We start from the raw sequence: 20,728 nt of genomic DNA on the forward strand, positions 1-20,728 counted from the left end.
TGGATGAGCCTAATCATTATTGAGGTAGTGATAAACGCTTGAGGGGAAGACTGCTTAACAAACAGTATTCAACATGGCATACATCTTTGAATGTGGATATGATTTGTGAGTGATTTAATGAGGTAATGAAATTTCTGAGAGCAGGTCTCTCTGGGTCTGCGGCCTGTAGACACATTGGAGCAACCAGAACTACTAAAAGCATATGACTGCACTACTGTCATACTTAATGAAGGAAGCTTCAGGAGAAATATGCATCTTCTCTCTTCCTCTCGAATCAGAAAACTGTTATAGTAGCAACTTGTGAGAGGCTGCAGAAGCATCACATCGAGGCGTTTGCCATCAGTTCCCTTCAGTCTGTGAGCCAAGATGACCTCAGAGCATGTGACTGACACATGTTCTCTGTGGCAGGACAGATATCCTCTTTCTACATTTAATCAAGATTTTCAGTATTATATTTTGAGCCACATTCCATTGTATGGCATTTATTGCAAAGAGAGACGCATAGGAGGACTGTAATGATTCCTTCCAGGTGGACAGTTCATTTAGATTTATTTGGAATTATACGTAAACAATGCCAGTGCAATTTTCAAGCATTCACAGATAAAATAAATATAAAGAAATGATTACTTATCTCTTTCATTAGCCCTGCAAAGGAGCAAAGCCACAGAAAGAGGGAAATTACAAAAAAGGGGGGGAAATTAACTTCCCCTTGTGCTCACATGAAACCTAAGCTGCCACCTAATATTGCCAAAAGATTGTTCAAAATTGCTGTGAAACATTAAACTCATATTGAAAAATGTGTTTCCTCAGGGTTTATAATGGATTAACAATCTATCCTATCCAATGTGTGCGTGCGTGTGATTTTCTGGTGTGTGAATGTGTGTGAACCCATGCGTGTGTGTGTGTGTGTGTGTGCGTGCGTGTGTGTGTGTGTATGTGTGTGTGTTTACATGCATGTGTATGTGTGCGCATAACAGTGAGAGTGATAGAGTGTGAGTATTGGCTTGGGGGTATAGTGTTATCGAGAGGCCATCTGTCTCCAGCTGGACCATTAGCTCTTCAGCTGTTCAGAATGTGCCACAGATCAGTCAGTCAGACAGGTACACAAACACACACACACACACACGCACGCACACAAACACACGCACACAGACATACACAGGGTCTTACAGCGATGACTAGATGACAAATCAAGTTTGACATTAGAGGTCAAAGGGGGATCGGCAGCCTCATATTCACCGATATGGTACAACACACTGTTACTGCTGCATCTGAGCTGCCAAATGTAAACAAAATAAACATCCAAAATACTCACTGCTGCCAGAATTCAATATCTAGCTTTTACTAAAAGAGCAGCTGATATACTAATAAAAAACAAGCTTCACACACAGATCATTCTGACACAGTTGTAGTTTTGTAATTGTGTTATCAGAAGTGCTCCTTGAATAGAAACTGAGGCTGGATGTGACACAGCTCATACAAGCTGGCAAGGACATTCACCACTGAGCATATGGAAGGACCCTGGCTGCTGGCAGGAGGTGGTGATCTTCTGATCCCCATCCCTGCCAAGCCCAGCCATGCTAGACAGCCCTACCACCGCCAAACTAGACCAGACCAGTCCAGACCAGTTAGCACTCTGAGCTCTCTGAGCCTCGTCTATGGTTCTAGCCATGACATTCAGGGCTTCATCCACCTGAGGTAAGCCCGAGCTGCTCTGTGCCAGGCGGCGCTGTGGCCAGACCGGCCCATGCCGAGGGACATGGTCATGGACATGAAGTTGGCGTTTGTGCTTGCCTCATCTATTAGTGTGTCAGATCATATGCCACACATGCACACACAGACACACATGCGCATACACACATACATTTAGTCACTTTCTAAACAAACAAAAACAGTAAATATAATTTTATTTCTATATGATGACCGTAAAATGAGGCAAACTCAAACATCTACTTCATGTGGCCGAAGGAACAAAATTGCTCAAATATTACAATTTGAAATACAACACAAATGAAAACAGCTGACATGGCCTTTTTCTCCCTTAAATGGCTTTTTGAAATTATTCCTCTCTCCCATTCCCCCTTTCTATTCCATTCTACCTCCCTTTTCTGCTTGCTATCTCCTTTCCTTCCAACTTCCCCGCTCCTTATCCCTATTATATGGAGGCTTTTACATTTGTAAAATGCCGAGCTAGCCGTTCTGCAGCTCAGCCACCCGGGGCGTTCACTCACCCAGCTGGTAGGCCAGCCACAGAAGCCACTTGCTACCTATTGCTCCATCTTCACTATATGACATTTTATGAATGGTGGGGGGAAATCAATCCAGCCAGTACAGGATGTTCATAATAAGTGGTGAGTAACTGCAGCGTGATTCATGGCCATCCTCCTCAGAGAGCTGCCGTATTCCTGCTCAATGGAGCTGCTTTCACCCTTTCGTCTACCACTCTATTCTCTATTCTCATTTTCCATCCTCTCCTCCTTCCTCTTTTTCTCGGTGCCTGTCAAGGAACAGGCTACCGCTGGGGATAATCTATGTGATTCTCACAGTGGGAACCGGTCAGTCCCTCCTGACCAGAGCTGAAACACTGAGATAAACCTCATCTAAGAACCAGTGGTGCTTGGTAAGAGGTAAACTTTAGGGGGCAGTAGGTGGTGGCTGAGTGAGCCTTGGAAAATGCACATCAGTGCGGCTACTAGTCCAGTTAAAGGAAGGTACTATACTGCAGAGTTACCTGAATTAACTTGAATTAAGTTTTACATGAAGAGATTACATCATGGAAATACCATTATGATGCATGGTTTATGTTATTGAGAATTTATACAGAGGCAGCAGCTATGACCTAAAATAAAACTGAATAACTAAAGAAATAAATCAGAATTAACATTATTTCACACACACACATACACACCATCTTTTGTCTGTGCTAATTAATGTGAATGAGTGTGAAAGAATTAATGGTTACTTTCACATTTGCACCTTTTTATGAGAAATGGTAGATGTCATATTTTCTGAGTTGTGGAAGCATTGGGAGAGAGGATTAACAGTAGCTTAAAAAGCTTCATTTAATGTTTCTTTTCCACTTTTCATTTAAAAAAGACAGGACGTTTCACCTTCCTCTTATCTTGTCAAGGAGCTTATAACTGAGGGTGAAAAGCTACAGTAATTCAAGAAAGCTCGTTCAGGTGGTAATACTGATCGTCCTATGAAAGTTTTTAAGATGTTGTGAGAAATTGTTGTGATTAAGTTTTCATTTTTTCTAACAAATCCTAACGATTATTCTTGGAAAAATCAAATTTTTTTAAATGTTCAAAGAATTAAAAAGCAAAGTAAACATTTTCATGTGTCACAAAAAAGTGAGTAGTTTTCACCTGTGCCCTCCAATGAATTTGCATTCTCTGGTTCTGAAGTCTTCACGATCAATGTGAGACTGCTGTCTGTTAACACATCCATCAATACAGTTCAACGTTTCACCTCCTACGCATCATTTTGACTGTCGCACCTGTTGAAAGAGAGAGCCAGAGAGAAACAGAGAAGACAGAGAGAAATAAAAAAAGAGATGTGACTACGGAAAGAATCGTTAAGGGGTGACATGTGTCTAATGCAGCATAACATTAACGGCAGTACATTTGATTGTATTACAACAAATACAGGCAAACACAAAGATGTAGTAACTGAAGTAAAAGCTTCAAACATGATAGAGACATCAAAGAGGCCCTTGGGGCACCAAACAATCACTCATTTTGTCTATTTATCACAGATTCGTGTCTAAGATTAATTTAAACTTTACAAACCAAGAAAGTATACAAGAGTGGAAGAATCACAGCAAGAGATCACTATGGCAACTGTATGCCATACTATCCTATTTTAAGCTTCATTTAACTTTTATAGCAGAGTTGTTAACCTATGCGAACCCTACATAGGCGGCTCTGAGCATATTTGTTTATTGTAATTAGCTGGCTCCCTCCCTTGTGTGCACCTCAGCGGCAAGAAACCAACCCAGCTCAAAGAGAACAGAGATGTGACTGAGGTGGTGACAGCAAACTGTGAACACTGACAATACTTTTTACTGTAGCAAGTGATGGTGGAACTAGGGGTGGGGATGATTGAGTATATGAGAAGCAGGAATGCAGTGCCCTGAGTACAATGTAATACAAAATAGTACGTTAAGGTAGAGGGGGAAGAGAGGTTTGTCAGCCTCTTGAAATTGGGTGGGGTGAAGAAAAAGCATATTAACGTAGTGTGATTCCTGAAAGAATAATGATGATACAAGAGACTCTGGGGCAAGTAAATGATGAACATTTGATGTTGTGGCCTCCTGCCTCTTTATATTGTTTCCTTTTTTTTTTAGCTCCTGCAGTCCTCCTCCAGAGGAGTGGTGCTGCAGGATGACAAATGAGCCAGGGGAAGGGATCTAATAACATGATCTCCTTGTGGTGTGAAAAGGGTGGCTAGGAGATTAAGACAGACGGCACACAATAAGACAAAGGTGATGTGCGGCTGACTACAAACAACTGCCATCTCTTTCATCCTATTGCTTCTAAATGTCATTAGCTGCTCACTGACCTGAGCAGGAGAGCTACCTGAAGGGAACCCCTGCTTAAGCTTACAGTTGCATACACATCGGCTCAGTGGGTAATTATCTCATGAGCCATCACATCTGCTCATGTGTGCAGCAGGTACAAGGACCCTGTAGGTAGACCCAGCCAGACCCCTGTTCTTCTCTTCACAGAGGAGCGCTATTACTCCTAAAGCAGAGGCTTAAGTGCACATGGCATTTACAGAGCTAAGAGATGTTTTTCAGGTTATCTTGTATCAATTCGGCACACTGAGAAATTGAAATTCTACATCTAGCAATAAAAACATCCCCTTCAACAAAGCTTGAATTGGAATTGGCTATCCCCTCCTGAACTGGCTGACCCAGATGAACTAAGCCCAGACTTATCAATACAACAATCCCGGGGAAAAAGTGGAGTCACAGCAGCCCCCTATTAGACATAGGCTGTGGCCACCGAGCAGTGTGTCTCCAGAGTGGCAGTGACAAAACAAACAGCTGCGATGCTGGTCAGGCTGCAGAGGTCCTGCCGGAGCTCAGCGCCTAGAGCTACTTGTGGATGTGTAGCAGGGTTCCTGCGCACATGTGTGCATGTGTATTTATGCCCAATTGCATGTGTGTTAGACAAAGCCCCAAGGCTGAGGATCCACAGCATCAGCATCCACTGGCAGAAGCTGCACATACAATCACACGAAGAGAGAGAGAAACGAAAGCTGGGCATTTCACAACCCTCCCAACACCCCTCCTGCCAGTCGGCTCCAATGCCTCAAATGTGTTTATTTTCCACATTATTCATGATTCTCCTGCATGTTCCCCCTCTCGCTCCCTTCACCATCTCCACCACTCTGTCAAGACCTGACGAGAGGCCATTTCAATAATGAAGATGGACTAACTGCAATACAGAGTGCACATAAATTGGAGCAACAGCCAACAAGCATGTCCAATTTGCCAAGCGGTTAAGCCTGATGTCTGGGTGCCGCTTTAAGAGAGCTCCGCGGCTGCCGTCAACAGGTTTGCGCCGACCTGATTCATCCATCCACATCATTAATACTTCACAGAGGGCACCATCATTTAACTCTGCTGCAGGAAACTGCTCTTTAAACACCACACATTAGGGCACGTAATCACTGTGCACTCATTTCTGGAGCATTCAGCAGGTGTAGGAAAATGGTTAGTGCTTCTGACCCCTACATTGTTCTCGCGTGTGCGCCAGGGTTCTTTGCACGATGAGAAACAGAAATAGAGACAAAGAGCAGAGAGTGGGAAAAGCCAAACAGAATGATTAGGATTTGATTTATCCTGTTAAGCCTTCCTCCACGTCCTCCACACACCATGTGTTAATGTGCAAGCTGGATAACAAGATAAGAACATGTTTACTTGCTCTATATGGAACGTATCAGCACCACAATCTAATTCCTGCAAGCCTCTACCTCAATCCGCGTTTCACTGCATTTCTCCTCTATTTGATTGCATTTCTCTCCAATGAAGCAGGAACAAGAGGGATGGCTGTACTGGGATTGTGTATAATTGCCGAAAAAACGAAGCAAGATCCCACAGCAGCAGTATATGTAGGTACAAAGGGGCCATTGTGTCAACAGAGAGAAACAGTCAGGGGCCAAGGAATAGATCCCCAACAGAGGAGCTCTTAAAGAGGGCATAGCGCCACAGGGAACACTGATCCAAACAGACAGTACTGAAATGGCGACTCCTCTTTTCAGCACAGGTATACAGTTTCAGAACAGGTTCACTGGTTGGCTGCAGACAGGCTGAGTAACCTGCCTCACACGCAACTCATGGTAATACTCTTGAGCTTGTTAGCTTGCAGTAATACGTGGTAGGAGTATAGAGGAACACACATCTGATAAAGGCACAGATACAAAAAATACATAGAATACATTTCAAAAATAACACACTGTATTTACATTAGCAGGTAGGGACTTGTTGTTCATCTTAAACTTCTAAATCTTAGAAGAAACATTCACTCAGAACTACATTGCCAATGGTAGTGAGGCTCTGTGCTGCTTTTACCTGAAGTAGAGAAATATAGAGTTAATTTTTTCCATGACCTCAAGAATTGAACCTGTCCTACTATTTGTGAAGAGGGCAAACATTCTCCAACAAGACAAGCTACAGATCTAAGATCTACCTAAGGGTCCTCTGCCTGAGGGGGAACATGTAAACTCCACACAGAGAGGCCTCTGCTGTCTTGCTAACTGGCAACAGTGCTATATACTCCATCATGCCACTTCATTTGTTTCTCTATCCCTGTCAATCAGACATTGTTGACATTCTCTTGTTAACTGATGGGTGGACCGCATATTTCTCCTTGTAGTCCCGCTTGTGTGTGTTGTGTACGCTATGTATTCTGGTCCTTCTATGTTCCAGAAGAAGCAATAAGTCTCTGGTTCTCTCCCTCCGTTTCTTTCTGTGTCTTGCTCACAAACATGAGCATTGTTCTGTCGAAGGTCAGCTGGCCTCCTCACGAATGGTATGTCAGAGCTCTCCTCCTCTGAGGGCGCTGAGAGACAACCTCAAAGAAACAGCACAGTCAATGGCTGACAAATCAAACACTTTGCATCAACTCACGTCTGGTAAAATGTTTCACTTGATCATATCGCACAAAGCACAGTCTATAGCTGGCTGACTACCAATGTACTCATATGTTCTTTACCTGCACAAGTGGAAGTAACAAGCAAGTTTGCATTGTTTGTAATTAGAGCTGGTTGGTATAGCTGAAATCAATAGCAAAATATTAATAAGGGGTTTCCATTGTAGTATACTGTATATTACAGTAAGGTATACATCTGAATTACATGAAATAATCAGACAAACATCAGACCAAACTTGTAGTAACTGTTGTTTTTTTTTTGCCACTTGGGGGCAGTGTAACAAGCCGTAAGACTGACATGTTAGCAAACAGTTGCTATTTTACACATCCAGCAGACATGGACGTTCATTTGGAGTTGTGTTTGTAGCATTGTGACGAATTTAGTCCAATATTCACTCCTTTTAGTTCAGTTTTGCTCTCAACCAACTCCTGAGGGAAATAATTGGCTCTTTAGCTGCTAAATGCTACACTATGTTCACCAGCTAGACGCGAATTTTGTCTGTCTGCTGTGCAGAGCAGTTGGCGTACGTGAGTTTGTGAGAGCTTTTATTTGCTGTAAGAGTGAACCAAAACAGTGAAGGTGCAGGCCATGAAAGTTAAAGGTGCTTAAAGCTCCACAGAGTCGGTTGATAGTTCTATGTTGGTTCATCACTGCAAGTGACCCCTTTCGCATTACATGTAGTCATCCAATATTAAAAATATTGATTATAGATGCGTTAAATGTAAATATGTTTAACATGCTTTTGTTTTAACCATATCTCCACACAAAGCTCTGAGTGCCTGACTCTGCCATAAAGATTGCTTGTCAGGTAATATTTGTGCCGCAGCTAAACACAAATCTCAATTTTGTCTCTGACACTCGAACAGAGGGAGAAAAAAATCCTTATCTGTATATCTTAATTCAATGGCGCCTTCTACGTGTGCTTCTGCTACTGTGTGTTTTCTCTGTCAGCTGTTTGGTGCTGTATTTGATCAAACATCCACCTAAAATCTCTGACATGGCCACGGTGATGGCAGAGATATGGTATCCGCTTGAGATAATCATCGTCAATCACAGGCTGCTGAAGAGCCCAGGAAGCATCTGATAGGTAGAGATTCACTATGAATCGGGATTATGGAGCTGGATCTTTATCAACACAGCACAACCTGCAGAGCCAGATATAGACAATTGTAACCACTGTTACCTCTAACACCTCAGTCTGCCTCAGCATGCCTATGAATGTATGTCAGAATCCATTTTTTTTTCAGGCAACTGTACGGTCAATTAGCATTTTGGTCTTAATTAAGATCATAGTTCTGCTGAGATACAGAGTATGACTGACACTTCTGGCAGTATTTAATCCTAGCTCAGTATGTGGCTTTAGAGATGAGTGGATTTTAACTCTCTCATGTGCAGTCATTTATCTTTTAGCTCAGATGTTCTCAATTTAATGGAATCATTTCCCACCGTTTTGTAGAAGTCAAGTCAATGTTTTTGTTTTTTGGCATTAACTGTTATTATCATTAACTGACTAATAATATTTGCACTGTGTCATGCATAGTACACAATTCTGTTCGTAAATACAGTTTGTACTCTAATTTCAGTAATGCTATCAAAGCAAAATTTCTTATAATTCTCTTGCGTCATTTGCTTTAAAGACATCTTTGGCAATTTCACACTTAGGTCACGTGAGAAAAACTAGAATCTCCATGACAGCTGAGCAACTCCATCCACTGAGGAAGGCCTTAAGATGTTAAGTTCAACCTGTCGGGGATTTTTTTATTGCATTAGATTGCATCATAGGTATATTAAAGGTGTTCTTGTTTTTGTGTCATTGTAATTTGATGGAGGATTACAGGTCAATCCTCCAACTCAGATCTCTCTGTGTTGGCTATTAAATATAAAACGGATAAAAAGTGAGATAGTGTTTGCTTTAAACATGAGAAAATACATTTTAAATGATTGAAGTAATTTTGAAATGATGCCCCCGGAGTATATACTACTGTATATATTTAAAGCTGGGGTAGGTGACGTTTCAGAAACTAGTAAGAGACAGCTACATTTTGAAAGTATCGATTTCATTCGAACTGAATTAATGAATTATTATTATTAAATTATTGGCTGTACTTATTAGAGAACAGCCACCAGATTTGTCTTGTTTGTGGCAGAGCATTTGATTTATTGATTGCTGTCGGGATGTAAAGAGAATTTCAGCAATTATTACTAAAAATGCTTCTGCCTACCCCAGCTTTAATCCACGCACAGTCAGTTGCTGCTGCTGTTCAGATGGAAGAAGGTGTTCTACCTAGGCCTGGTGAAATATATCCTTTCCAATGGAAGGAGATGCTGGATACATGTATTGTCAAATTAGTTATCTAAAGTCTTACTTTACATTCACGCAGACACAATATTAATATATTATATTAATATTATTATACATATGTTATCAGTTATAATATTAACTGATTACTATGTCTCTTTCTCTGTTTATCTTTTGCACAACCTGAGCTCTTCAACAGTGAGGACAGAGAGATAAGGAGAGGAGAGAAACAAGCAGAGTTTGGTCAAGAGTGAGGAGAGAGACAGCCGATACATTACTGAATGCCGCCAGAGACTGCTGGTCCATGTGTTTACAATGCCGCTTCATTCATACAGATGATCAGTAAAAACAAGGCTCTTGCTTAAAACAAAAAAAAAGTAATGGGGTCTAAATGGCGATGTGGCCCTGCCGGTGAATGGCAGAGAGAAGGACGGCAATAAGGCAGGCAGTAGGCGAGGTGTTAAAAGTTGATTAGGTTGTTAAAGGTCACATAGTCAGGCCTCATCAGCTGTCCCAATGGAGCACAAGAAGCAGCTCCAGGCCTCAGAACTGTTGCTAATGAGACAGAAGCAATGGCATCCTCACTAACATATGGATATATCCTGCTCCCATGTACAGTCTTCTTGTGGCACACAAAAGTGCACGCCGACACCCAGTAAATGTGATGACAATAACAAAAACACATCTTGACTAGCCTGAGGTTGCTGTAACAAGCCCCACACAGTACAGTACAGAGGAATACTGCTTAAGGCATGTAAAGCTAAATTATTCGATCACAGAAATTGAAAATCCACTGTAAATTTTTACATGTGTATGTACTACACACCAAACACACACACACACACACACACACACACACACACGCAGTAAAACACCATAAACTTTCCGATTACAAATTCGTTTGCTCATTTGAGCAAATCTATATTTGGTCCACCCACTGCTCTTGAAGGGTCAGTCTTATGAAACGATTGCGTATTTAATGAGGCTCTGCATACAAGTTGACACACACACACACACACACACACACACACACACACACACACACACACACATTCACACATATTCCCGTACACACTCATTATATACACAGGACTCCCACTCAGCACAGTTAAAAACATGCTGATGTATGAGTAACTGCTGATAAATACAGAAGATGCATCCATCGCCCAGAAACACAGAGCCAAAACTACTAATCATGACCAACACTTCGAACTCCTGACTGATCCAAACAAAGCCACACACACATTTGCATGGCATGCATCAAATGATCTTTAGTGCAACAGCGTAAAAAGGTCAGCCATCAGAGATGCAATTATCATATTTCCAACAGGTGCATTTATTAGAGCTATGCTTCATTTGCTTTGCTGAATCCAAATCTGGCTGGGGGGATAGGGGGCCATTACACCGCAGCGATCAGTGCTAATACAGTGACATAATGTCCTGCAGGTTTACATGCCTGGAAAAGGCACTCTGTCAATGTCTGTTTCTACCACAACAATGCCTGTCAGCCACATTATGGGTTGAAGTGATCAATATTTTTTATTACCACCACTTTGTTCTACCTTTCTCACATAAGCTCCACAATAATTGACATTTATGCAATTTTCAGGGCCACTGCTTTTCTTTTCTTCACAAGTAAGCCTATGTGTGTATGTGCATGTGTCTGTGCTCTTTACTATAAATGAACATGGGCAGCATTTGGATCTGGCTATGTATTAGACACATAGAGGTCTGACTGCAGAAGTGTGTTTGTGTAGTGATCTGTGTGTGCTTGTGTTCGACATTGTGTCTATATACTGTATGTGCGTGTGCATGCCGTACACATCTGTTCATGTAAGAACTTAAAAGTTAGAGTCTCTCATAATGAGAAGGCCTTAAAGGTAGGGCTGAATCACAGGGAAAGGGCATCAGAACAAGAAGTGATGATGGTCGCTATGGTGCTGGCCTCCGTGGCAGCCAATCATAGCTGAGAAAGGGGGAAAAAAACACGTAGCGACACAGAGTTATACTGTAACTCTTTTAATTCAACCTCCACAAGTACAGACCTGTCTGCAGCGGAGATGGTAAAAGGAAAATCACACTCAGTATCAGTGTTGGCTACAGCTGCCATCAATGGCTAATCAATAGAGCAGTGCACCTGTGTAGACATGTTGCATTAAGTCTGCGGGTGAATGCATTTGCCAACAGATAGCACTGCCCTATACCACACATGTTTTATTAGCTTCCCTGCTTGGCTCCATTGATGTGTATCAAGTCCCATCAGTCAGTCACTCTAAGAAGGATGAGCGCTTATGATCTATGACCTATGACCTCTGCCCTCTGACCCAGGATGACTCTCAGTTAATTAGGTGTGTGTGTTTACCAAACATCTGCTCCACTTGCACCATTGCTCTGCTCTCTGAAAAATCACTATCACATTTACAACACAGACACGAATACTATTAGTGAGTTATGACACAGAGGTGGGCTAAATATTGAGCGAGATAACTAACAGACACAAAACTGCAACCACTACCCAATATGTTATCGGCTGGTTTTAACAAAACAGTGGAAATGTGGGTTTAAGGTTTACAGCAGTGGTCATTTGTCCTTTGGTTGTTATTTCCTCTTTTTTTGCCAGCACGCACATGTCATCACTACACAGACTGATGAACAGAATGTGAGAACACGCACGTAACACAAGAGCTAGTAATTAATGAAATGACCTCTGAATGCTGCACCTACAGCAGCCCCCTCTCATCACAGCTACACACACTCACACTGGAGTACAATGGCTGTCTGTAGCTGCTGGAATCTGCCAATTATTCTGTACTTTACTGGACCCTCGCTGCATCAGATGTGTGATTGGAATAACAACCACCCTCCAAACCACGCAATTCTCCATTCCCTGTAAGGCAGCAGTGAGCCAGCAAGGGAAGCAGGAAGGAAGCGTGACAACATAGTAGCGACAACTAGGAAGTGGATGTGTAGGAGACAGAGGAAGAGGAGTTGGAGAGAAAGTGAAAAGGATGAAGGAGAGGAAGGGGAGGAGAGGGGAAGAAGTCGAAGCCGGGGCTCCCTGGCAACATGCAGAGGCAGAGGCTGTGTGAGAGTGAGCGCTGTCTGAGTGACACTCACTCTCATATCCCCCCCTCTGGGGAAATAACCCCCTTAATCCAGCATGCTCTTTCAGACAGACAAGATCACCCTTCTTCTCCCAGCAAGGATATAAAACGCTCCCTCTTGTGATTCAAATACCAGGGACGAGGGCTGGAAATCGAATAGACAACAATGTGACGTGGCGCTGCTAGAGAAAGACATCAATGTCCCTCTCTCCTCCTCTCTCTCAGCTGACTCGCTGCCATGGAAGAAGGCACAAAGTCATTGGTTAACACTGGAGGAAGTGGCCTGCCATTGGCTCATTTGTTGGGAGGTGGCATAGCATTGGTAGTAAGAGGCACAATTTTAGACAGTGAGCTGTCTTTTACTGTAAACACTGGCTTAAAGAAATCTTATTTTAAATTAGAAGATGTTTTTTTCTAAATTAACTGGCCTAAGCACTCAGCTCCTTCGCCTTGGTTTGTGAAAATCACCTACTATATCCTTCATGCGGTTTTTAATGCCTAGTCCCTCTTAGTAATATGCTTTTTAATAAGCACACACAATGTGACAAACACTTGGAGACAGAGTTAATTAACAGTACACAGCACTGGACGGACCACGGAATCAATAAAGTAAAGGCGGGCCCAGTCACAGCAGGCCGAGCGGCAGGACCCGCCAACCACGCAGCCTTTCAGTGTAAACCGAGGGAGGTCTTTTTCTCTCCATACTGGTAAATCACTCCACAGCCAGGCTGCTTGGCACACAGAGCGAACTGCAGTGCTAGGCCGACACAGTGTGATATTATATTAGCATTACAAAGGCTTTCCCACCATCTGTGACACACAGTGGAAAAAAATCACTTTTCTGTTTCCAAGCCCCGAGTGCTGATGTTTCCATAGGTTCTGTGAGGAGGGCTGATTGGAGCGAGGCTGGGGATGACAAACGAAACATGCATTTATTAGAGCTTCTCTGACACGTGTGATTCACCTCCACTACAGTTCATACATAACTAGAGTATGCATAAAACGCTCAGAGCCTCGCAGTTATTCCTAGCCTTTTAACTTCAGCTCAGGTTTAACACATATGTTACTCACAGCCATTATAAACCTATTTGTACTTTGATTCAAAAAGATAGGCCAGGTTTATAATCATTTCTAGCATAAAGCTCTATGTTCTCCTCAGTGAGAGCAGATAGAGTTTCTGTGCTTCACTCAGCGGCCTAAGGGAATGAATAGACTTGGCTCGTCCATACAGCTCTCCTTGCTTTCCACTGTAGCTTGTTGTCACTAGCCCCTGGTCGTACGCCAGTCGCCTACTTGGCAGGGAGAGGTGCTGTACAAAGCAACTGGCAGGTCTGGTAAATAATGCTGATGGAGTGTGATAGAGAGAGAAGCATCTCCTTTATTCCACACAGCTACTCTGTTTCAGCGTGGAGAGAGGAGAGACAAATGCCACCTGCTTTTTTCCCAATCTTTTTGACTGGAGAGGCAGGAAATAAAACCCTGACCTACCTAGCTCCTCTTTGTGTTATCTTTCACGATGTTTGCCAGCTTAAGAAAAACCAATAGCCCTCCACTAATGTCTTACCAGAATACCCAGCACTGCAGGAGCAGACAACCTGCCAACAGCTGGGATTTACAGTTGAAACTTCATGCATACAATTACATAGATGAAGGAGGGACAAGTGGACAATAGCAATGCAGCGTTGAGGGGAAACACTCATCCAGGCAATCATGCAAAGCCCTCTTAGTTAGTGAAACAGGAAAGAGGGAGAGTGAAAGAGAGGGACATGATTATCAGACCCTGTATGACTGACTTCTAGTTCAAGCTCCTGCATCAACACAGAAACATGATCACCCTCCTGTGCGAATGCAGTGACTTCTTCTTCAACAGTGCAGTCTGAAGTAGGGGGAGCATGAAAGCAAAAGCAACTTTATATTCTGCAGTACATTTCTGTGCTCTGTTGTAAGAGCTTGTCTATGTGGCTTTGTGCATGCTGAGGCTTTGCAGAGTTGAACCTGGACCAGAAATACCCCATTAACATTGCTCATTATCCCCATTCACTAAAATGACGCCCTACCGTCAGTGCCACCTGTGTGGAGACATGAAGGAGCTGTGCAGCTTACGACAAGCTATATCTAAAAGGAGCGAGCCCTGCATAGTCAATGTGCACACATTCAGTGGCAGTAGGCAAAGCAAGCATGAACACTTATCAGTGGAAGGGGGAAAAATCCTGTAATTGACAGAGCATGATCCCACAGAGAGGCTCTGTGCCAACCTGTAATCCATCTTTGGATGAATACATTGCACATGTGGACCCCTGTCATCTGATGTGGCTATTAACTGGGAATATATAGCTAATATATGGCTCAGTAGCAGTATATGAAGTCACTCTGTACCTGTGGGAGTGCAAAGGGTCAATGAGGTTTCCAGACTGGTGTAATGTTCCTGTCACTGAATCTAATTCTTAAAACACCTGTAGATGCATCCGGCATTCTCCTTTCTACTACGTGCAATTCTCATTAGTATACGGCCCAGAATACCCAGTCTGGTGAAGCAGTCAGGAAGACAGCCTTGTGAGAGCGAAGGTAGCAGGGTTAGCTCTCTTGTCAAAACCAATATCCACCTCTTGAAGACTAGACTGGGGAGAGGCAGCCAAAATCATCTGCATAAAGGAGAGGCACTAAAATCACCTCTCATAAAATACGACAGGGGAGCCAGCTCACACTGGTTAGAGCATGATGAAAGGAATGGAATCCAGCACAGCTCCCTGTCTGTGGATAATCAAACAACCCTGGCGCTAAAAGCATGGCATTCAAATTCAATTGTGAAAGCTGCTGCTGTCTGAGAAAAGAAAAAAGACGCAAGAGAAAAATACATCCCTGTTGTTTTGAACTCTGTGTGAGCTTAAAAGACGTGTTTTATAATGCCTCCCATTAGAAATAAACACATAAACCCTGAAACCAGAAAAATAGTTAACAGTACACATGATATATGTGAAATAAAAAACAATAATTGCGTCAAATGATGACTAATTGGTAATGCAATGACAATAATAAAGACTTATTTAAGTGCAGGCAGCAGCGTGATCGCATGATATCTTCAACCCAGTGCATGACAGCCGCATCTAATCTGCGAGGAAACAGCAATACATATTAACCAACACATGCTAACAATACATCACGCAAATTCATATAATGTCAATGCACAAGGCATCCTTGTTGCTACAAGTCGATCACCTTGTGCAGCTGAATTGTCGATGAAAAGAAAAAGGACTAAAAGACAATAAGAAAAAAGTATGCTTTGAAAGAATGCCCTCCATCCTTGAAATGTAAGTGGTTAATATATGGAGTAAAATAACATCAGTGCACATCAAAGAGCCGTATACTGACACAACAGCAGGCTTTTACACTTGGACTGCAATGTAGTGGTGCGGCAAAACCGCCGAGGCACCGGAGAGAGAGTATGAATGCCTTATTGCAGTGTGTGAAGTGGAGCTGGGAGCAGGGAGGGAGAGGGGAATGTCTCAGTGACAGAGGCAGAGGCTGATGAAAGCCCTGCACAGAGCAGTCGAAAGCGCCGACACCTGACACAGCTCATAACTGCTCACCATCCAGGACAGGATCGCATTCATGTAGCCCTCTCCTTCATGTATATTTAAACACTCGCAGCTCCAGTTCAATTTCAGCTAAAAACAACACACATAAATATATGTGTAAGTGTTGCCACGGATGACCCCAAATTAAGAGATTTTTCTTTACGTCACTGTTTCGTAGCAATTAATAGAAAAATTGAGCAGGCTGTAGTGGCTCTGACACATTAAGATCTTGCGATCTTCACACATGGGTGTATCTTCAAGGCCCTTGGTGTGTTTGTGTATGGGTGTCAAAGTGAGAAGGTGTGTGGGTGTATTTGCTTGACTATAATCTTTGTGTAAGAGAAAAAGGGAGTGACGTGATGATGAGAGCGACTGAGTGAGAAGGAGAGAAAGAGTGTGGACATGAGAGCTGAGAGCGAATGAGAGGCAGAGAGAACATGGTTGTGATGGTAGAGGAAGAGAGAGAGAGATGGGTGGTGGTGGTGGGGGAGGGGGGTTCTCTGTGAGCCCAGGGGGTAGGTAAGATTACAGATGTACACACAATGTTCTGGAGCACAGGCCAAGGGCTGAATAACAGTGTGTTGCTGTTTCTCCGGAGCTGCTTGCTTCAGCTCACTCTGTGCCTTGTTCTGCTCAATGCCCAGGGCAGCCATTCAGAGACGCTCAGCAGCAGCACAGATAGATTCTCATATCCCAGTTCCTCCAACAGAACGATACTGTTGTTGATGAGGCCTTAAAAAAACACACAGAGGGTTGACAAATTCAAGAAGGCTCACATTTGTCCTCCCAGCAACGTTATTTGTCATTAGCCCTTCAGAGTACATTTCCAGCTGGCTCAACATATTTCTGTTTTTCCTGCCGTTATTTCTTATGTTCAAATGTAGGGCAGTGGGTAATTGCTCCTCCTTAGCCTCCTTCCATTATCACTATCATTATGTTCACATTAAGGTGATACTACAATTACTGCAACTGTCATGTAAACATCCAGGCTCACGTTAGTCAAGTTAAAGTAGAAGAAACCCGATTAACCTGGATTACGTGTGAATTACTGTTTAACATTTTGAGCTCAGGCTTACCTCTGTGTATGTGCTGCACATGATTGTAGAGAAGTGTAACTCTACACATGAAAATTGGCGTAGGTATTGGAGGATTGTGAGTGACAGCAAAAAAATCATCCACACAAAAACAATAAACAACAATGATCCTCTGTTTTCCTTCTTTTCATTTGTGGCGCTACTAAGATGCTTTCTGCAGGCCACGACAAGCCACTAAAACTAAAATGATGCAAATTCAGGTTACGGGTGAAAAGTAGTTACTGTATTACTGAGACTTCTTGATTTTCTCTTTATTTGAGTTATAATGTGCATGCAAATATAGACCGTCTTAATATTTAGATATATTCTTCAAGTACTGGAGGTTGTGAAAACACAAAAACTTTTGTCGGGCTGTCAAATTGATAGTAATGTACTGTGCAGTGACAAAAGGAACTTCTTTACACTGTAAATATGTCTTATGCGCGTGTACAAACACTGCTGTCTGCGAGTTTTTTCAAATTAAATATGTCAAGCAGTCTGACTTAGTTAATTTCCTTTATATACCTCCCATTATTTCCTCAAAAAAGAAGAGAAAGGAAAGGCTGCAAACTCATTACCCCGATGCAATTATTTACTTGAACTGAAAGAGAAAGAGAAACAGCTACCTGACTGGAATTTAAACTGACTAAACAGGTGTTTCAAATCAGGGCGATCAACTTGAGAGGCCAGTCTAAGGAAGGCCTGAAACAAACATGTCCACGTATAAGGAAGCAACAAGTACAAACTAGAAAAATGTGGGCTAAAAGACAAAATAGAAAACATCTCACATTTAAATTAGGGAAGGAATCCACAAAAAGTATTTTATTTGTGAATTTATTTGACCTTAAATATTGAATATGTAGATATAGATGTGTATTTTGTGGATTCTTTCCCTAATTTGAATGCAATGTCTTCTATCCTTTTTGTGCCTCTTATCTTCTTGATATGTGGACATGTTTTTGTTGGCTTGGCCTCTCAAGATGATTGCCCTGATTTGACACACCAGTCCCAGATGGTATGAATGGCAGGTAACTGTTGTATTCTACTGTGAAGAAGGCAGTTCGCAGAACCATGTGGCTTTATAACTCTAGCTAAGGCATCCTAATACTGCAACATGTGATTATAATCAAAACTGACAAATTACATTTGAGTGTAAACTGGGCGTGAGTCTGTTACAACGTGGATGAAGTTGTGTTTAGAAGGGGCGTGTCAGTGAGTAGGCTTGTGTTGTGTATTAGTGAGTGCCACACAAAATCTGACACAAGAAAAGCAGAGCCCCAAACAAGCATGATCACTAGTTGCTAAGAAAGAAAAAAGAGTTTATCCAGAAGCATTCAAACAGTGTTAGCATGCCAGCTGCTCCAATCAGCCTCACTACTTACTGACTGATAACCACACAGATCAGCGCCAACTAGAAAACAGCAAGTCAGTTCTGAAGGGCTTCTTCATAAAGAGCTCTGACCAGTTAGCTTCAGCTGTAAGGAAATTTTAGAGCATCTGCTACTGTGCTAAAGTCATGCAGTATTAGTTCCTGTTCAGCATAAATTTCTCTGTTATTTTACTATTGATAACACACAAGGCTAAACAGCAATTTTCATGGCATTCATTGGGAGAGGCACACATGCAAGCCTCTCCAGAATCACATAAATACAGTTTATGTATGTTGGGCCTTCATCTTTAATTGTATACACACACTTAGAAAAATTACTATGGATGCTATTTATGGTCGAGTCTGGTGAGGTCAGGTCATTCCACTGCTGGTGGAATGACCTGACCTCACCAGACCAGGATGTATGAAGGCCAGCAGGACCGGTGTGTGCATTGCAAAATCTCTAATTCAAGGAATGGGCTTCACATTTCTAAAGCATTGTGCAACCATACCGATCTCATTGGGGGGAAAAGAAAACACAAATCTATGCACTTTTCTGCACACCAGAGCGTTAAGTTATTCCACAAGTTCATACTGTGCAAATCACTAGAAGTATTTGAGGTGTCACAAAAAATGTCAGTTGTCAATGTCAATTTTTCTCAAACACAAAACTACAAACATAATATCTTTACGTGAAAATTGGATTGTTATGGGAATGGCATAAACGCAATCATGTTAACGGCTACAGTAAAACAAGGCAGTTGCTTTCACACAGGATATGTGTTGTATTGCCACTGTAATTATGTAATTGTGGTGTTGATTTATTTTTTCACTACGTATATTTTTATATTAACCCCAGGAAGCCTGACTGGTGTTATCCAGCATCTAATGGGGATCCAAATACACTAACAAACACATACAGAATATTCTGATATGACTAACTGCATGCAGACTGCTTATTAATCATTTTCAAAAACTACAGACAGAAAACTGCAAAGGCATCGATCTCTTTTCCAAAAAGCTTAGTGTACATCATGAAGGCAGGAAAGGAACATCATCTGTCCTTTGAAGCATATTTAGGGTGTATATTCTTCCTTTTTCTCATAGGAGAAGAACTTGGACTCTCATCAGGAAACTATCGCCTGCTTTTGAATTAAATGAGAGGAACTGATTTGATTGGTCATTATTGAAGCTTCTCTGCTGATAATTCATTCCTATCTAACTATTATCCTGTTGCGCCCCTGCACCCTAATATTGATCTTATATTTGAGCCACACACAACTATATAGAGTTTGTATGTACTTGTATGTTTGTGTTCACGTTTCTGAGTTGTTGGGAGGGAAAAACTGGTTTCAGTTTATTCATTCTTGCTTGAGCATCCTGTATGGCCTTTAAAAACTGAAACTTTAGAGGCGTATGACTGCACGCCACAGTCCTTCGCATGTAAATTATATATTTTTTAAAGTAATGAATATTTACAGTTTTCTCCATCTGCTTTGTGGATTTTCTTTCTAAGTGTTCTGACAGAGGAACCTCACACTGACCTCAAGCCCCCCTCCTCCATCATGAATATTTATGAGAAAACGAAGAGAGAAAAGACATCCATAATAAAATCACACAGACTTTGAATGTGTCTCAATTTAATGCTGCCAATTCAGAAACCTTGACCCTAATCATCTCAGGTCATCAGTGTTATGTTGTTAATGTTAGCATGTCAATTTAAAATCACCCCCGGATTTAAAAACATTAATAAAGCAGCATAAGTTGTTACTAGCATGTATTCATCATAGGAAAATGAACTTTCAACACAGCATTCACATTGTTTCACTGGATGTTTAACGACAGTTTTCTACCAATACAGCATGTAATACTTCCACAGAGAAAATGATGCACTGATTTGGTCAAACAGTCAGACTGATTACTACAGGATTAATACTGAATTGATGGTGAATTTCAACCCCTGAACCAAACATTCTGCTTTTATCAATCTATATCAACACTGTTTTAGATGATTGCATATTTTTAATTTGTTATATTAACTCCTCGAAGTCAAGTTTATATTTATAGCCCAATATCACAAATCACAAATTTGCCTCAGTGGGCTTTACAGTCTGTAAAGGCAGCAAATAACACCCTCTGTCCTTAGA

The 20,728-nt window shown here is 41.9% G+C and overlaps 1 protein-coding gene across 1 annotated transcript in view; it reads right to left on the reverse strand.

Moving 5' to 3' along the window:
- nexmifb (neurite extension and migration factor b) overlaps window positions 1-20,728 on the reverse strand; it is a 50,787-nt gene that overhangs the window by 8,569 nt on the left and 21,490 nt on the right. The window contains exon 2 of the mRNA XM_038698811.1: window positions 3,369-3,499. Within this exon, the coding sequence (XP_038554739.1) occupies window positions 3,369-3,450 (82 nt within the window). The 5' untranslated portion in view covers window positions 3,451-3,499. The remainder of the gene's footprint in view (window positions 1-3,368; window positions 3,500-20,728) is intronic.

The sequence above is a fragment of the Micropterus salmoides genome, unplaced genomic scaffold (genome assembly GCF_014851395.1).
Source record: "Micropterus salmoides isolate LMB-PRFRI ecotype aquatic unplaced genomic scaffold, ASM1485139v1 Ms_hic_scaffold_5, whole genome shotgun sequence".
Classification (NCBI taxonomy): domain Eukaryota; kingdom Metazoa; phylum Chordata; class Actinopteri; order Centrarchiformes; family Centrarchidae; genus Micropterus; species Micropterus salmoides.